The sequence below is a fragment of the Colossoma macropomum genome, unplaced genomic scaffold (assembly GCF_904425465.1).
Source record: "Colossoma macropomum unplaced genomic scaffold, Colossoma_macropomum, whole genome shotgun sequence".
Classification (NCBI taxonomy): domain Eukaryota; kingdom Metazoa; phylum Chordata; class Actinopteri; order Characiformes; family Serrasalmidae; genus Colossoma; species Colossoma macropomum.
Window position 1 is genome coordinate 14,793,751 of NW_023494800.1, and position 19,680 is coordinate 14,813,430.

The window sequence follows — 19,680 nt, forward strand, 5'->3', positions numbered from 1 at the left end:
CTCTGATATGCTCATAGACATTCAGATGGTCAGGCTGAGTGCAGACTGGTATGACTCATCTAGATTTTGTGCTTGGACGTAGGTGAGTAGTGCAAAGTATGAGTTTAGATTTTCATGCATATTCATTCATTTTGGACACTTGATCAATGGCTTGATTTTTTACTAAATTTATCAGAGAGGTAGTTATGCTGATGATGCAGCCTAATGTAAAGGTCCCTTTAGGTACAGAACTTTATCTTAACAGTTAACTTGAAGTGCTGCCTACTGCCCTGGGGAACCTGTTCAAAACAGTTACCTTCCCTACACATACCACTCATTATTTTTGGATTAAAATAAGTAGTTTAAACTTTGTAAGTAGTACTAATATATGAAAATACGTGGATTCCTGGACATTTTATTATGTTGAAGAATGTATTTTTTTTCCCTGGACAGGCAACCAAAAACCTGTAAATCCTGGACAGGTGGCAACCCCACACACTTAAAAAGGTCTTTATCAGTGTATTTTCACTGGTGGTTCTGAATAGTAATAAAATGGCTTATTTACATTGTAAACACTGCTATCACAACTGTTAGAGTAACAATCAGAGTAAGTTTCTCTATGCTGTTCCATTTCACAGACCACTGAATTATTTTGTTTATATTTCAATGACTGAATTATACACACATTTTGAAATCATTGGAATTCCCACTTTAATCTGAGTTAACTTTGCATTTATTTATATCAGCACTGATCCTGTTTATTTAGACATATGAGCCTTTATCTATACCTTTTTATATGCTTGTCTATTACTACATTATTTTCTAAAATATTAAACATATTGACATAAAAGCAATCACAGATGAGAAAGCATTGTAGCAAGATTTCATATCAAATGTTTATTCAAGCATTTTTTTTTTTGCATTATTTGTCAGTGACTAGTGCCAGTGCTTCTCCTTCTTCTTTTTATTTTTTTATAAAAAGCTAAACAAACAATATGCTTGTACTTTTCATACACACAAGATCAAAGACTATTGTTATCTTTGTCTACCCAATCCCACACATGCATAGATCCATCTGAAGCTGCTGATAGAAGAGTTCTTGGTCGCCATGGATGCCACACATGAGTAGTAACCACAAGCGGAGTACCATCAGTCTTTGCCTCACATGAAAAGTTGTGACCACGGTGTACAAACATAGGCTCCGGGTTTTTCAAGTCAGTGGTCCAACGTGTTGTGTCGAAGACAAGAACTGTTCCATCGAACCCTTAAAAAGGAAACATTCTTAATATTATTTTCATAACATTTCAGTGTAACCAAGTGTCTCTGCTTACTAGGGCTGAGTATTCCTCAAAAACTGTAAATACCAATACCTTGACTTTGACACTGATTCCTGAATGATACTCAATACATACGAATATACAACAATATACATAAATTCCTAAGTGATTCTAAATAGATCTGTAGTAAAAAACAAAAACAAAATGTATATGAACTGAATTTTGCCAAGATACTGCTGCTGTTTGTATTTGTTCTAAGATTTGTTAAAGAGAGAGCTGATGTTAATAACACACTTACCAGCCAGTCAATCATGTTCATTACCATTGTAATGTGGTGGTCAGTCTGTACTGATTTTTAACCCCATACTACTACATACACAATAACAGCCTTAAATGCCTCCTACCTGATACAGACAGACAGTTATCCAGAGCAGGAGCCCACGTCACCGTCATAAAGTCACTGCTGGGAAAACTGTGTTGAAGATTAAGCTGAACTTCTCTGACTGGACTGCTCATTTTTCGGAAATCAGACAGTAACACCTGCCCACAGGAAGAGAGCCTTGAGACAGTGCAAGAGGCGAGGTCTGACTGAGGCAGATTTGTTTTTAGTCCAAAAATCCAGTGTGATCTGTTCATACTCTCTTGGAGAGCATAATGCTCGATCCTTGGATCCCTTGTGTCTCCAACATACAGTGTTCCATTATTTGCGCAAATGACAAATGCATTTGCGTTTACAAACTGCAGACCACTCACTGCGTCCAATGAATCTGCGCCTGTGAACAAGTGTTTCAGTTTTAAAAGGTTAACAAAAAAAAAGTAAAAGAAAAGGAAAAAAAAAGACATTTTGTCCTTACCTACTGCGTAAAGCACTTTCCCAGAGACTAACTCAGTTAGCTGTACATCATTGATCTGAGATCCATGCAGGACAGAAGGATCCTCTGTCAATCCTGATGCAATTTTTCTGCCTTCAGCTGACGTGCGTTCAAGGTTTATAACTCCAGTCCTCTTGATAACATCTTGGTCATTTAGGAAAGGAAAAAAAAAAACATCTGTACGAGGCTTGAATTGAAAACCAAACTACTCTGCAAAAGAACTAAAATGCAAGAACACTGATAAAACACACATGAATCATACAGTGAAAGGGATACTGTACCATTATATCTTTGTATTTCACAAAGATATAATGAACTGCTGCAATAACGCATAAAAATAAAAAAGAAAATCTCAATAGTTACCACTGTCATCTTCTCTGAGGTCCCAGACTTGGAGTTTAGAACTATTACGCCCACTTGTCACCACACACCTGTTACTGAAAAGCAAAAAAAAAATCATTTCAACATCTTTCCCTAACAGTGAGAGATAAGCACCTGATGCTTTGGTCAACATAGACAACATCACTATCATTTCAATAACACTAAGACCCACTATAGTATAAGTATGGATTAATCCTGGGGGGGGTTACTAATTTTTATGATATTAGCTTTGAGTAAACTCCATTTTATGATCTAAACTCACTCTGTAGCAAGGACAGGATGAAGAAGTATGAATTATCTTGTCATTTGAAGAGAGTATTAATGCTAAGCAGCACCTTTTTCCAAAGATGTGTCTCAGACATTCAACTGGCTCATCGCAGAATCCTCCATGCTGTACTTTAAAGTCTCGCTCTGGACACAGGCCCTTTAGAAAGTTATACAAAAGTAAATAACATTAGATAAAAGATACTCAGCTAAGTTTAGCTCTTGATTTTGTTGTGTGAGGTGTGGTGAGTGTATGCACAATTTTTAGTGCTAAGTTACGATAAAAAAGTTATTGTAGGAGCTGGGAAAACAGTGATGCTCCAGGACTAGAGTCAAGAATTACTTATGTAAGAGGTGTTCAGTTCTTGATTTACCTGCTTATCTCCAGCATACAGCTTTAAAGGCAACAGCAGCTCTAAAATTTCATTCTTTGGTGAAGAGTAACCTGCTACACATACACCTGCAACATATACAGCACAAATACAATTTCATTTGACTGGATTTCAGTATTCATTTTATTATGCTATCCACTAGTTGAAAAACTGAACACAAAAACTGAAGCACACAATTTGACAAATATTATAAATATAATTCCAAATATTTACCTTATTTTTTCATGGTTTCTAATACAAATAATCAACAAAGTCTTCAGTCAAAATGGGATTTTGTCAGTTTTGTGTCTGAAAACTAACAGAGTATTAAACTGACTGTCAATTTCCTACTAAAAGTGTGATGAGCTATGGTGATGAAGAACATCTCTCCACCAAACATAACAGATCTACAGCAGGACGTCCAACTTTTGCTGGATGCCAGTTCTCCTGTTCTGGACAAGAAACTATTTATAATTGCCTTAACAAGTTTTAAAATGGGAAACTTAACACAATAACACAGAGCATGTACATTGCCTGTAGATGAGTCAGACCAATAAAAAGCAAACAAACTCTGGTGCTGGGTATGTGACAACCACAACTACCCAGAAAAAGCCAGAAGAAACTGGATTTGCTGGTGTTCTTTTCCAAAAATAGGCTTTGACCTTTATAGAAAATAATCAAAACTGAAATCGCTGTCACAAAATTGGTCTGAAAAATCATAATTAGAATCATTCAGCCTTTTTACATAAACAACAAAACTGTACTTTACTTTTTTCACTCGTCCACTCGATTACTTTTGTTGGATGCTCCAGCTGAAATACATGTAAGTCTTTATACCTGCAAGAGAGAAAGACACACATAATACATACATACACACATAAAAGGCACAACTAAATCCCCATAGATATCTGAACATACCAACAATAAAATCTGAATAAATATGAATGTGCAATTTTAAATGTATGGATCACAGTTTAATGATGTTATAATGCAGGGAGAAGATTATAAACCAGTTAGCAGCAGCGTCTAGAGATATAAAGCTGAAACATCAGGAACATCAAGTGTACAGACCTACAGATCAGTGCTGTTGTTGACGAGACTTGAGGATTGCTTCTCATTTAAATTTTCCGTTCCACCTTAAACGGTGCAGCAGTGACATACTCCTCACAGGCGCCACAATGTAACTGCTGCAGCATTTAAGGTGGAACGGATAATTAGAATAAGAAGCCAACCTCAGCTTCGTGTCTTGTAGTGCAAGCATGAAGAATATGTAGCTCAGGCCAGCTGTAAACCTAGCCACCGGTTTTAGGACTCACTGAAGGACTTACATGTGTAATGACTCCATAAACCAGTCGTCAGCTTCGTCAGACGATACATCCATGTTATAAACTGTTATAGGTCTCTGATTTACCTCAGCTAAGCTAGTTAACAGCTTTATCACAGCTCTATGGCTACATTAGACAGCGGCTCTCGCCATATGTCGGTGAATAACTTGGTAACCTGTCAGACTTTCACTAGTGAAAAGACTCAAGCTGAAAATACATTAACTATGTTAAAGATAGAGGTATAAATAGATGAAACACTAAAAAATACAAATTCAAATGTGTAGCGTTTCCCCAGCAGGTCTTCTTCGTTGCTTGCTTTTTTTCACTCGCGAGTTATTGACTGCCACCCGGTGGACGACATGTATAAAGACCTCATTAAAGCACATCCTAAACTGGAGCGTTTTGTTGTCACTCAGTTGAAATACAGCAGTTCTGCTACATTTTGTTATTTTTAGTCCAGTTATTTGTATATTTGCTTTCATTTTCCAGCATCTTAAGACCCAGTTTGTATCGTATGAAGGTGCAAACGTTTGTAGCTTTACGAGCCTAAAAGAAGAATTTTAAAATCAACAAGCCGCCAGTGCAACGATGACAAACTAATGCTGTCCTTTCTGCTTGTACGAGTCCAGTAATCGAGCAGATGCTAAATGGGGTTGGTTGCCACCCGGGGGAGCTGTCCAGAACAACGATACTGACATGTTAAGCTTTGAGGGCAGAGGTCATCTCTTGTTTGACCTACTGTGTAACGGCAAAACATTTAATAATAAAAGTTCCGTTTTCCTAATTTCATTAGTAAGATTTTGGGGTCAGATAAAGAGACGGACGTTTGAGGAAAAATCTCAAGTTTACATGATTTTCTACTTACCTCCAATGCAGTCGATCAGCAAAGCCATGTTTGGTGTCCAAGTTTTGCTTCTTCAGTTTAAAATTGGTGCTGCCAGGCTAACAGTGCTAACAAACGCTGGAAGTAAACAGTCACCAAAACCGTTTTTGCAATGCCTTAATCTTCATATATTTGCTTCAGATTATGTTGATAAGCCATGTAAACCTGCCAAGGAATTTGGTAAAATTGCATGGATAGACCTTATTTAATTACACATTCAATTAAAATTGGGACACGTCCTGCTTTTCCAGTCGTATTGCGCCACGAACTCTGGGAAGCTGGAGCGCAGGGCCGTGTTCAAAAACCACTACGCAGGTGCATAGCTTTAGCACAGTAATACATAAGGCGTACTTACTGTAAGAGAGTTATTAATTGCATATTGACCTACTAAAATTATGCGTAAAACAGAACAAATCTACAGGAGGTCTGGTCTGTTACCACCGATTTCTTACTGATACCACACAACTACCACAAACTATCAGCAGAGACGTTCAGAAAAGTTATCTGGCAGCATCTAAGGTTACATGTGTGTGGTGATCATTTTTCACTAGCTGGTTTTATTATAGTTCATAGTAAGTCATACTCTGTTCGAAACCTCATCAACTTGTTGGTGCAACCTATATTAAAACGTGGGTGGGGTTTGAGAGAAGTTTTGGGGAAACATTTTGGGAGACTATCAAGTGTTTGTTAGCAACATTAGCCTTGTAGCTCCAGTTAAAAACTTAAGAAGTATAAATAGTTACGAAATGAAAATGCTTGGATTCCTGGACATTTTATGTCCAAGAATGGCTTTTTGTTCTGGACAGGCAACCAAAAAATCTGGACAGTCTAGGGGAATCTTTGATGGATGGCGACACTTATTTATAAATATGGGAGTCAATGATTGTTCTGTGATTTCTTGAATTTAACATTTTTGACAGAATTACCCAGATAGCAAGCATATATCGGTCCACTGGCTTGATAAGGTCGGCACCCCGCTAAAAATAAGTAAATGGGACTGTGAATGGAAAATGAGTGATGATAAGTGGAATTTAGTCTATTACTCTGCTTAACCACCGGTGGACCGCCCAGAAAACGCTGAGCAAAACGAAATTGGACCGCCAGCTTTGCCATTAGTGGGCCGATAGTGATCCACTGTCCTCTTGCTATCAGGGTAGGAATTAGATTACATGGTCTAATTCATGTAAATCTAGTTAATGGAAACATTAGATTTCAATTTCCATTCATATGTAATGTTCTTTAAGAGTGATTACTCTTTGATGACAGATAAACTTTGCTATTGTTGTTCTTTATAGAGTTCACATAAGGTATGATTGTGACAGCCAGCCCCCTTTGAGGTTGCACAACAAGTATTCAAAGAGTAAAAAGTGTGACAATGAACTGTTCTCCTACAGCTTGTCAGTTTGAAGTTCCACAGAGGCCCACTTTTATGCAGAGCAACAAAGTTGATAGTGATGCATTCGGGGCTGCTTTTGTGAAAATGATAAAGTTTACTTCATTATCACAGTGAGGTGTTCTGCATATATTGCAGTGGAGATGAGGTCGTCAATGAAAATTGCCTGCCAGAGAGACAGACTGATTCTGTTAGAGGTAACAAGCATAAGACACATAAGACATGGTGTATCTAGTGAATGTCGGTGCTTGACTGAATGAACTCGATCTGTCGTTTCCCCTTGAGATGAAAATCGAAATTGAAAATCACTAATTCAGATTGGCAGGTCACAAATTCTGATTAGGGCCAGCCAGACAGCCAGAGCAGGGTGGCGAGCTGTGCTATGATTGTAAAAACCTCATGTAAACAGATTTGTGGGGGTTTACTCCATTGTGGTAGTGTCACATTGTGCTGAATGAATAGCAGAGGTACAAAGATTGAGTGATAACCGAGAAGACAAAGCAGGGCACAATGCGATGCCACATGTTACGGGTGACACTCGTGCTTTTGCTCTTTGCGGTTCCAGGCCTGTGCACTGTTCTCAGAGCAAGCTTAGTACAGACTATTGACTGAGTGTTTTTGTTTTAGGTATGGTTAGCCCAGGAGGGCATACAGGATATGCCATGCTGTTGTAGATGAATGTATCATTCTAGTGAAATACATATAAGTGGCTAACTATTCATAATTATAATTTGATTCAGTATGATACAGTGGTGTGTTGACTCACTACATTTTTCAATGCAGCAAAAAAACACCGGAAAATGTGCCACATATTAATATTAATGGTTAACATTTTCAGTTTATTAGAGCAATCAACATTATAAAAGTACAATATTTGAGACTTTTGTAGAGTGGAGTTTAGCCTGATCCATTCAGACCTGATTCTTGGCAGCACAGAAACACTAAACAAAAGGTATGCTTTATAGTGTCCTGATCTAACGTGCTAGCCATGAGATAATGTATTAGCCAGCTAGCCAACATACAGCGATATAGTATGATACGTTGTATTGTTACACCCCAAAGATTTTATATACTTATTGTAAGCTTAAATTATTTAGTTAATAATTTGAAATTTGCTCCAGAAATATGACTTGTTAGTTTGCATGAATCCCCAGTGTAGAACTATGTGAATGAAAACAGATAGCAAATGTTGGCACGGTTGTAAAACAATGGCTTGCAAAGCAAATTATCCTATTAGACTGGACCGCAGTCACATAAACAGGAGCACAAACTGTACAAAAGTTCATTCACAAAAGCACCATTCCACTGTAGTTATTTGGGTCAGTCATTTAGCCATGTTATTGTCTGGTGTCTGTACAATGCAGGCCACAGCCAGTCTCACTTAAACCAGAGCATGCTTTGACTGCCATAAACACAAAGGGGGCAGCAATACAAGCTAGAAAAGAAAGGCATGTTTTCTTTGAAAAAGCACTGCATTAATTGTAATCCAGGATTTAAAGTGTGACTGAGCAACCATTCACATCAATTTAGTCAGCGTCCGAGTGCTCAAGTTGTGTAAACATGCTGTCATGCCACTTGTGTAATGATGTTGCTCTCAGGCCTGAACTGTTGTTGTTGCTTTCTGTTTTGTTTATGTAGACATTTTGACAATCATATTTATGTCAATCATATTTAATTCCATGTTAATAAGTAGGATTTCTTAGAAGCACATCACAGACAGACAATTTAATACATACTCATAAATTACTGTTAATCTCTCATGATAGTTCAGTTTGTTCCTTATATTCTTAAAGAAAGTGTAAAAAAATCAGTGTTCTTAAAGTTCTTAAAAAAAGTGTGCAAAAAATCATCCCTAATACCTAAGCTGCATTTTCCTTCAGTGGCCGACTTAGTCGTTCCGCGGTATTTCAGCATTCACTAAAATCGAACAGCACAGCATCTACAAATAAGAGATGGGTAAACAATAAGAACACATATTTTCAATCTGATGACAGGTTTATTTATGAAGAGATATCTCGGTAAATGTACATTACCTGTATCTGCGAGGACAGCCGTGGTGACCAACAATGTATTCTTGGGCAAAGCAGAACCGCCTGCAGAGTCCTCTGTAGCCACACGTCCAATACTGCACCTCAGTGTCCTCAGCTAAAACACAAAGACAGATGTTTGTTAAAGATATAAAAATAACCCAGAGCAGTTATGAGTAGGAAAACTTCACACAAGCTTGTATAGTTTCACATAATAAGTTTCATATAGGTTTCAATCAAATAATAATAATAATAATAACAACAATAACTATCTAAACTAAATGTATATTGTATGATGCAAGATTTCTCATTTAGACATCTTTCAAGTCCAATGCCAGTAGTAAATGTTGACACAGTTGTAAAACAATGGCTTGTAAAGCAAATTATCCTATTAGACTGGAGACTGGATGAGACTGTTCTTCAACTTATTTACATATATAAAATATAGCATTATAAAATATTTTGATGAATTAGCTTTGTGTTTTTCAAGTTCTGCACATTGTCATATCATTTATACCTATATGTTGTATATTCTCTCTCTTTCACTCTCTCTCCCCACCCCCAGACACAAACACACCCACAACACAGATACTATACAGACAAACCTACACACACACACTCAAGCATATATATCTTCTCATAACAACTAATATTGAACGTTTCCTACCATCTCCAGCTGAAAGCACCATTAAGAGCACAAATAGAATGAAAGCCAGTCTGTTCATGGTTTGGCCTCTCTGACTTCTCAGGCAGTGCTGTGTGGTCAGGGCTGATGCTGCATTTATACAGCCTGTACAGCCTGTAGGCGAGGGGAGGAGTCCAGAGGAGCTTATCTAACCTAACTCAATGTGTAACTTTTTTTTATTATCATTAATTTACACCATCTTAAAACACCAGTTCTCTCCTGTACAAACTTAAATCCCAAAAACATTGGGACAGTATGTGAAATGCTAATAAAAACAGAAAGCAGTGATTTCTGTTTGACAGTACATAATATGAAAAGATTTGAAGTTTTATGAGCAACTTATGAACTTTTTAAAATTAATATATGCCCATTCCAAATCTGATGCCTGCATCATGTTCCAAAAAGTTGGGACAGGAGCATGTTTGACTCTGCGTTACATCACCTTTCCTTTTAACAACACCTAATAATCGTTTGGGGACTGAAGACACTGATTGATCCAGTTTTTAAAAGCGAAAGTTATTCCATTCTACCAGCCTACAGCTGTGCAAATGTATGGGGTTTTTGCTGGCTTCATAATGTGAACTGCAGTTAGGCCAGTCTAGTACACACATTATCTGATCACACAGCCATGCTGTTGCAACTCATGCAGAATGTGGCATTGTCATGTTTAAACAAGCATGAATGTTCTGAAAAAGACGTCCTCTAGAAGGCAGCATATGCATAAGAATCCTTCAGCATTAATGGGGCCTTCACAGATGTTAAATTACCCATGCATTGAGCACCAATATCCCCCTCAGTACCACAACAGACCCCCTTTTGAACTTTACGCTGGGAACAATCTGCATGGTCCTTTTCTTCTTTGGCCTGGAGAACATGATGTCAGTTATTTCCGTAAAAAAATCTGAAAGGTTGACTCGTCAGACGACAATTCGCGTTTCCAGTGTGCATTAGTCCATTTTCAGATGAGAATTCTGGACATTGTTGACATATGACTTTCACTGTGCATATTACAGTTTAAACTTGTGACAGATGGTGTTCATTGACAATGGTTTGTAAAAGTATTGAGTTTGTGTGGTGATATCCATCACAGAAGCATGCCAGTTTTTAATGCAGTTCCATCTGAGGAAGGTCAGGGGAATTCAGCTTTCCTTTACGCACAGAGTTTTCTCTCCATTCCCTCAATGTTTTGTTGTTATTATGCACTTGAAATATCTAAAATCCTTGCAATTGTCCTATTAAGTGGCCCACAAGTGGGCCCAAAGTTTTATTAAACACTTTTATAACCTAAGAATAGCTTAGCCAGTTTGCATTGAAGTCCCTGTAGTTACTGAATAATAAGCCTTAGTATGTAATAAGCCTGGAATTTTAAGGGATTCAACTAATGGATTATACACAGGCGCAAGAGGTGAGCCTGTTCGAGATGTTGTTTAAAAATTTCACCATGTTCCTAGTTTTAAATCGCCCCATCCTAACCTCTTTGTTAAGTGTTGCAGGCTTCGATTTCTGGATGAGCATAAATTTGCAAAAAAAATGAAGGTGACAAGGTAAAATGTCTTGTCTTTGCACTGTTTCCGTTTAAACACAGGCCAAAGTGGTTTTGTATGTTGTGTAAACTTGATTAGGCTAATAGAAATGGACCAAAATGACCTATTGTGCACTCCCAGGAAGCAGTTGAAGTAATTCATACCAGTTGATCAAAGTGATATTCTACTGTTTCTGCAATCTAGTAACATGATCGCTACCTTAAGGTGCTCATCTTAAATAAAGAGTTTTAATTAAAAATTAAGAAAAAGAAAAAGTGATATTGTTCCATAGCTAATTTCAGTTAGCAGTTAGCTTCTTAACAAGAAGTTATTCATTTACACACTAACAATAAAGCAATAATATACTAGTGAAACAGTGTGTAGAAAACATCCTAGCGTTCTGCATTGCTGTCACATCTGCACTCGCTGTACATACATGGGAGAACACTGCATGTATAACTCATGACACTGAATGGATGATACTCTCTAATGAAGTCCTCTGTGGCTGAACGATTTATTCAGTAATATTTTTACTTTGATTTTATATTGATCTTCATTTATTGCTTGTTATGCACAACATGTTTTTTTTGTCTTCTCAGTTACGAAACAGAACCAATACATGAGGCTACAAGGTCACTGATAATCTATTAATAAATTATGAGTGAATTGAGTACCCAAAATAGTCATCCGAATTCATTTTGAAAACCCTCGTGGTGAAGCATTCTCATAGACTAAGTCAAGAGAAGGGTAATACTGAAGCTCTCATCAAAGTCAGCTTTGATAATCTGAAGGAAAGGCCCAGTGTAAGATCTGACAGAATAGCTAATCATTCAGCCAAGCTGGGGTGGTTAGATTACAGAAACTGGCTTTAGCAGCTAAAACGTACTGATATTAAATATTTAGAGTACATATTCAGACTGTCTACTACACTCTCTTCATAGCGGGATCGTAGAATTTACTTGGAACATGTATCTTTATTTATTACTTCCTTCAGTTTGGAGAACTCGGCATAAAGAGACCTTGCACCAAAGTGTACATCACTGAATGCTGCCAGCCAGCAGGTGTCACCGTTGCATTATAAGACAAGCAAAGGACCTATATTACAGGGAACTAAATGTTCCCTGTCAAATAAACGAGTTTACAGTGTAAAACAACTAAACAATATTAAGTGTTGAAATGATCTGTTCACTCTCCAGTCCATACAGTACAAATATGGAAACTAAGCTGAAAAAACAGCCTGTTTTGAATTCATTGTTTTTGTTATGTCACAGAAACCATTGCATATGTATATGATCGCTGTTCAAGAAGAGTATCTCCAATTTGTCTTTTTTTCTACTGTTTGTTTTTTTTTTTGTTTTTGAACACAACAGGTATCTTTCACATTGTGTGAAAATCTTATAATGAATGGACCAACAGAAATGCTCCAGAAGTGCTTGGAATAAAATCTGTTTAACTTACACGAAAAAAGAACTAGTTGCCCACTTCTATAGTTACCATTTTAGAGATACAACAACAATACGTCCACTTATTCAGCCTACAACAGTGTAAGTTATAAGAAGTGCTTCGGCCCATACTGCTTTTTAAATAAGGCAGGGCAACCAATCAGAACAAAGGTCATTTGCATATATCAGTCTTAATGGCACAGTAACAAAAACAGCCTGTTTAATTCGGACAGATAAGGAGAGGTTGGAAAATAGTGAATTACAACTGTTTAGATACATAAAACTGCACAAATAGTTATAAAAAACAAATAAAGAACACATTTAATTAACTTGTGTCATTATTATTATTATTATATTATTATTGTTATTATTATTATTATTATTATTAAGTGCCACAGAGTGGTTTACAACTCCTGGTGACGATATGGATAGGGTTTTTTTTCAGAATGTCCTGTCATCTTTTTGGGTCTTTAGGCTTCTGAATGGTGAAAAGCAAATTGCTCAGCTAACTCAGGGACCCTGCGCATTTCATACTTCATGGTACAGGAAGATTATGTATTACAATATCACAACTGATGTATTACAACATGATTCACATAGACTTTTAATGTGTAAATGTTTAGATTAACAATTTTCAGCACAATTTCTTATAAAAATAAATATTAAAAAATATTAAAAAAATAAATGAACTGGCACTGAAAGGACATAAAAGACTTGCTAACACACCTTTCTCAACCTTCTTGTTTAGTATCAGTGGGTGATGCAGTATAAAGTACCAGTGTTTATCTATTAGGAACAGGGACGCAATGATACATTTCTTTCAGACCAAATATGAGTACATGTTTTAAATATGTGCCCATGCTGATACCATAATGAGCAACCTACTTAGAATTAAGTAGTTGTTAGTGTAAACAAGTACAATGTACCTTAACAGTGAAATCCTTAAAATCTAGCTGATTTTAAATGACTTACATTAGCTAGCTGCATTGTGTTAATTGGATGGAGTAGCATTGCAGTGGAGAAGAGCAGGTTTTGTTCCACATCAGAAAAGTGCTTCTGAACAGCTGTAGGTAAAGTATATTTCATAGTTTTGATCCCTGCTCCTCATCTGTCTTTTTTTAAGAATAGTCTTCATAGCACAGTGAGTGCAGGAATCATATTCGAGGCTAATGCATCTGATGAGCTCAGGTTTTGAGTTTTAGGTCTTGTTGGAGTCTTTTGATTGGCTGGTTGAGCTGTAGCTGAATGCCCTCTAATGTCAGGCATACACGGTGCAATTCAGAAATCTTTCTTCTTTGGAGTCTGACTGCCATGGCCTCAGCAACACTTCACTGTTCGAGCATGTCAGTGTACACTAGGCTTACATCATATGGTGTCAGGTGCTTTTGAATGTTGGTAACAGTGTTTTTGAGTACAAGTAAATGAGAATGGTACCTGATACCAATATCGGTACTGATGCATCCAATTAGGAATGCCCTTTCTTTATTTCCATGAAGTATTCATCATAATAATTAATAGACCTGCATGTAATTCAATTGATTTGTCTCCATTTTTTAGCATAGCTCATTGTTCGGTGAAGCTATGTTCTCTCAGCTGTATTCTCTCAGCTAAGAGGAAAAAGAGGCTTATTGGGGGTTTGACACACAAAGACTCAGGATGAAAAGAGGAATGAAAATTGGGTCAGGACTTTATTAGGCCTTATCCTAATATGCGTCATCTAACGCATCACCATGGACATTACAGCAGAAGCAAATATGAGACTTTCACCCTGGAGATGGAGAAGAACATTAGGAAGATCTCCAATTAATCTTACTCTGCGTAATATATTAGTGCTTCAGCAAGAGCATTGGACCTGAACTCTGGGTCTGATTGAAATCACAAATCTAACGCTCAGTCTTAAAGCTTCTTACAATGAAATTTTCTTCTTAATATGTGACCTTGACCCACACTTGGACAGCTTTGCCTTGCTTAGATGGCATATTACGTACATTATATAGCATCAGGTTATGAAGTCTTGCAGCTGTTGCTTCAGCAAGCAGACAGACTGTTTTATTTCTATAGGAGAAAACATACCATGAACTCCAAACTACCCACATTTTATGCTGATTTTGATCTTGAAATGCAGAAGCTGTTATAATATTATGCAACCAATGAAAATACAGAGACTGTATGTTTGGCATATGTTTAATGTAGCTGTCAGAAAGTTACCAGAACATTAAACAAATCTTTATTTAAGTGGAAATATATATTCCAAAAGGGCAATTTAAAGTGGCATTTTGTACACAAATGAGCACTTTTCAAAATAACATGTAACTTAAACAGAATACTTAAATATAGTGATTTAATCTGAATTGCTGCAGCAGCAGTCCATTTTATGAATGGATAAGCACGTCTGTTTAAAATCAGTGGGAGAAGTAGTGTTTTATGAGCGTGACATTCATTTACATTAATTGTATGGCATTTATAAGTTCATTTATAACACATTATAACATGATTTATTTTGGTATATTCATGTTCATGATGCCCTTTACACCAATTAAGTATGGCACTGAAGTACCTGGCATTGGCTAAGACCCCTAGCTGACCTTGTATAGGACTAAAAATCCCCACATTCAGGGATGTTCAAAGCAAATACACATGAAATAAGATAACATGAGAATTCATTCTGAATGGTACAAGCTTTATCAAACTAACATAATTCTTCAAAGGCATTTCAGTGAATGCCTCCCCTTGCCAGATCCCATACTGAGAGGAGGAAATGCATTTTCTAAAGACATCAAAGCTAGATTTACAAGGATTGTCTTCGCACTGTTCTTTCACAGGACGCCATGCAAGGAATTTGAGGAGAAAGATGGGGACATTGTTTGGGGAATGAAAGTCCACACACATAAAGCAAGCCCTGAACAAAAGGCAAGTCTGCCAGTCATGTTGTAACTGTGACGTTTGAAGTAATGTGCAGAGACAAATTTGTTTGCTTGTCTGTTTTGTTTCGGCAGCAGAAATCACATCTAATAGTAGAGAAGACTCTCACAGGTGAGCCAAGGCTGAATCATACATGCTAAAAATGAAAAGACTGAAAAGGTTTTTTTTTGGAGTGATATCGTATAACTACTTTTCACTTAGAACTAAAGGGCGTATGTGACATTTTGGGTGAAATGGAGGTATATATATATATATATATATATATATATATATATATCCATTTCATATATATAAAAAGCGCAACAGTGGCAGAAATTCAAATACATTGCATGTCCACCTGAGATCACACACACCCACACATTTTCTAAGCCACTCATCCTTCTGGGTTGCCGGGGGAGCTGGAGCCTATCCCAGCATTCATTGGGCGGAAGGCAGGAAACACCCTAGACAGGTCGTCAGTTCATCATAGCACCTGAGATCACCGCCGTGAAAAGGTAAGACTTACTTACACTGTGTATGAATGGCAGTATTTCTCACTCTTGTGTGGACTTCTACCAAGCTTTATAAGTCAGCCAGTCAAAAATATAATACTTTTTTTTGCTGTGTTGTTATATCCTCAATATTCAGTAGCCTATTTCATATTCCCAATGTTCTGTAGCCTACTTTAAGTTGGTAATATGGCTAACCTTTATTAATTAGTTATTAATCTTTACTTGTTATTAAATATCACTAATCATTCAGTTAATGATACTCGCTATCAGATTTTTAGGTGACTGGAATTACTATTTTAGCCAATTTAATAACATTCAATGAATTAATTTGATACAAGGATTTTTGATGTCATATTTTATTTTATCACAGTGGATTGTTGTTTCTTTTAAACCTATTAATGTTAGGTTTGTTTATGTTGTCGCCAGATGCGCCCATGTTTTACATTCGAAATGGAATGAAACATTAGTATCAAAATGGCACATGTGACTTTTTTAAAACTGAAAATGTAGAAAAAAAAATATTCCAACTAGTAACTTGTGCTATAACACCTTTTGTGAGTAATGTTGTGTCTGTCATTAGATGAGAACTAGAAAGCTAAGAACAAAGTAGCTTATATATATATATATATATATATATATATATATATATATATATATGTATATATATATATATATATATATATATATATATATATATATACGATCATGATAGCCCTATAGTAAGCTTCTGTAAAAGGTTTTTCCTAGAACTGGAACTTGCCAGGAACCTTTTTAAGAACTTTTATTTGATAATATTTTCTTTTACCCTCCCTTAAGTTCTTGGTATTAACCAAGTAAGTGTGCAGTACAAACTCCACATTACTAGATAACATTTTTGGGTAACTTCCAAGACAGTCTTACTAGATGGGCACAACCAGGTGTACCCAGTCACTCCTGGGATTTGTACCCATGATCTTCCAGGTGCTGGTTCACCTCTCTACCACTTGCTTACCAGCCTCCCATTAACTTTGGAAATGTGTCTTTTTAGTTTGTGCCATCATTTTATGCAGATAACTGTACCTGGCACTTTGAGGTGTTTCCTACCTGCTTAGGCATTTGACATTACAGTGAAATTTAGTGTAAATATTTTCGTACTTATCACCTTGTTACTCATTATCGCATATGTTACTATGGGCTTTATCAGCTTAATAGCTAGAAGTCAGTTAGTATAGTTAATATGGAAACTATTTGGCATAACCTTAACCTTATACTTTTACCTAGAACTTAGGGGACTGTAAAATAAAGTGTTACCCTTATTTATAAGAGTGTAGTGCTCAGTATAGCTGTATTCTCTTGAACTGTAGAAGCAGTGTTGTATAATATCTCTATCTACGCTCTCTTTCGGTGTCTTGTTACTTTCTGCCATTCTCTTTCTCTCCCAAGCTCCCCCAAATTGACTATTGATCTGCAAGAGCTAAAGGATTCGCCCCGTTTATGTAGAAGAGGCTGTTATAGGCACCTTGTAAGTCCACACACCTGATTGACTCTATTGCTCTGAACTTATTAGATTGACTTTCTCTTCTCCCGTCAGGTCATTTGCCACGGACGTTACTGCAGCAACTTCACTGCTTTCCGCACTGAAGAGTCCTCTAAATTTCATGTGGATGTCAGCTCACTCTGTGCACTCTATGGTGATGAAAAACCAAAGGTTTTCATTTCTCAGAAGCAGAGATGATGTTTAGCAACGTATAGAGAAGCTTGATACTGAATCACTGTAAGGACACAAAACTGCCCTTTACTGTCACACTAAAAAAGCCTTGAATTTACTGGATTCATACATCATGTGTGTAGATTAGTTCCACATGAATTAATTGTATTAACTACACATTTAATCCCAAAATTTCCCCAGCTAGGTGAGTACATTTTACTCTTTGGACAGCCCCATGACACAACCTGTATGCTTATTCAGAAAATGTTTTTGAAAAGTCAGTGAAAATGCTGAAATCTTGGTCATCATTTAAGAATATAGCAGCAGCATGCTGATAGAATGATGGAAATATTGCATGCGGTCTTTTTTAGGTTTTAATCTTTTAGCATGTTCAAGAATTCAAAGTCAAGCTATAGAAAAGAAAATAATTGATAGAATTGTCAGCAGCAGTTGTGCACCACTATATTGTCCCACTGTTGCATTGTTTACATCTACTGTGAGCCTGATAGCATTGAGGTAGTACAGTCTTATAAGCAATAAGCCACGAGAGGCTGTGCATCACTACAATTTTATCATGGGAAAGGTGTTCTAAAACTCCCTTCCCTGTGATAAAATCGCCGTAACACACAGCCTTAAGAGGTTATTGCTTTTATGAAATGGGAGACAACATAAAATATGACAAAATACACAATTTTTTCAGAAAGTACTTTATTACTAATAATAGTTGACATAAACAAGTATTCAGCCAAGAAATGTAGTTCCTTTAGCTTCTGATATTGTTGCCAAGCAACCATGGGCCACTGAATGAGGAGAACGTTCTGTCGCCCATCACTTTAAATTGCGGTCATTTCATGAATTTGTCGTATAACAATGAACATATGATAACACAGTCTTATTTAGCACCAATCTAATGATGCCCCTCGTCTTGTGCAGGGGCTGAATCTCAAATGGCTCCCTGCTCCCTTCATAGTGCACTACGTAGGAATATAAATACTAGATTCTGCACCCCAACGGTGCAAAATATAGTTAGCTAAGAAATAGTCATTTAGGACTAGTCTATTTGGCTGTAGAGCCTAGAATTTCTCAACTTTAATAGCTAGCACACTATTTAGGGAGTACAGAGCCATTTGGGATTTAGCTTGGGAATTACAGTGATTTAAATTACAGTGCCAATGGTGAATCACCATTGGATTTTTTTTAGTCCAGGCTTAGGCTTAAAAGAGAATTCCACAGATTTTTCAAAATTTCTGCATAAATAAATGGCTATGATACAAACAATCATTCAGAGCAGTTTGATGTGAAATGCTCCCTTCTAGATAAGCTTAGATAACTAAGATAACTAACTAAGAATTGTTTACAGTGGTGGAGATAGGAACCAGACATCTGAAAAGTTTAATGCCTGCACAAGCTTTCTAATTACATAAAAATAAGCTTACTAATTATATGATAGTAGTTCATGAAATGAACATTGTTTTACGATAGTTTTGCTTTACGTTTTTGGCCTGTGTATTTTTAAAATCATGCAAGCCAGAGACCTAAATCTGCACTGTAAGGCAACATTGTCCTGAAAGAAAACATATATATTATAATATTATATAATATTTTTAAATACAGATTTATCACTATTTTACCTTCATCAACATTGCATATAAAAACTCAGAAGACACGTAGATTCACTGGTCATTGTTGGCACTAAATAAAATGTCAAAATTGTGTTGTAGACATTCGACTCCTGGTTCCTATCCCACCACTGTAAAGAAAGTTGAGATGACAAGTTTCTCCACAATGAACTATTTCACACAATTTCATAGAAACTGTCTCTATATGTATCAAATATAGTTGTATCTGAATTATAACATATATGATAACATATATATGTAATGCTTTATTAAGTTCTTTTTGTAGAGCTTTGAAGCAGATAGGTACAAGCTTGAAGTAAATGGCTCTGGTCATGTGACCAGTTACACCACCTTTATAAAAATGCTTATATGAAATCAAGACAACCTATAATTTAGTTTGCCTTTCAGCAAGATGTTTTGCAACTACTGTAGAGTTTTAGAAGCTCAAAACAAAATTTTGGTGAGATTGCATGGCTTCATTTTGGAAATAATTGTTGTAGAACTAAAGTACGTATTCGAATCAAGTACATTTAAAGCAG

At 36.5% G+C, this 19,680-nt stretch overlaps 2 protein-coding genes across 2 annotated transcripts; both read right to left on the bottom strand.

Moving 5' to 3' along the window:
• Window positions 1-861: 861 nt before the first annotated feature.
• Window positions 862-4,784, bottom strand: wdr73 (WD repeat domain 73). The gene is made up of 8 exons (XM_036589122.1): window positions 4,473-4,784; window positions 3,914-3,981; window positions 3,148-3,233; window positions 2,845-2,933; window positions 2,492-2,565; window positions 2,111-2,272; window positions 1,661-2,029; window positions 862-1,243 (listed from the first exon to the last, which is right to left on the bottom strand). Exons 1-8 carry the CDS (start codon window positions 4,523-4,525, stop codon window positions 1,002-1,004), a joined length of 1,143 nt encoding a protein of 380 aa, XP_036445015.1. The 5' UTR covers window positions 4,526-4,784; the 3' UTR covers window positions 862-1,001.
• A 3,786-nt stretch (window positions 4,785-8,570) lies between these two features.
• Window positions 8,571-9,508, bottom strand: defbl2 (defensin, beta-like 2). The gene is made up of 3 exons (XM_036588518.1): window positions 9,440-9,508; window positions 8,779-8,890; window positions 8,571-8,684 (listed from the first exon to the last, which is right to left on the bottom strand). Exons 1-3 carry the CDS (start codon window positions 9,495-9,497, stop codon window positions 8,663-8,665), a joined length of 192 nt encoding a protein of 63 aa, XP_036444411.1. The 5' UTR covers window positions 9,498-9,508; the 3' UTR covers window positions 8,571-8,662.
• Window positions 9,509-19,680: the final 10,172 nt, after the last annotated feature.

What these genes read in the sequence shown, in the direction of transcription:
- defbl2 (XM_036588518.1), bottom strand. Translation starts at nt 9,497, where the DNA reads ATGAACAGACTGGCTTTCATTCTATTTGTGCTCTTAATGGTGCTTTCA. An exon ending in GGTGCTTTCAGCTGGAGATG is followed by an intron (nt 8,891 to 9,439) that starts GTAGGAAACGTT and finishes TTTGTGTTTTAG; the next exon opens with CTGAGGACACTGAGGTGCAG. An exon ending in GGCTGTCCTCGCAGATACAG is followed by an intron (nt 8,685 to 8,778) that starts GTAATGTACATT and finishes TCTTATTTGTAG; the next exon opens with ATGCTGTGCTGTTCGATTTT.
- wdr73 (XM_036589122.1), bottom strand. Translation starts at nt 4,525, where the DNA reads ATGGATGTATCGTCTGACGAAGCTGACGACTGGTTTATGGAGTCATTA. An exon ending in GAAAGTGCTTTACGCAGTAG is followed by an intron (nt 2,030 to 2,110) that starts GTAAGGACAAAA and finishes ACTTGTTCACAG; the next exon opens with GCGCAGATTCATTGGACGCA. An exon ending in TAACTGTCTGTCTGTATCAG is followed by an intron (nt 1,244 to 1,660) that starts GTAGGAGGCATT and finishes TTCCTTTTTAAG; the next exon opens with GGTTCGATGGAACAGTTCTT.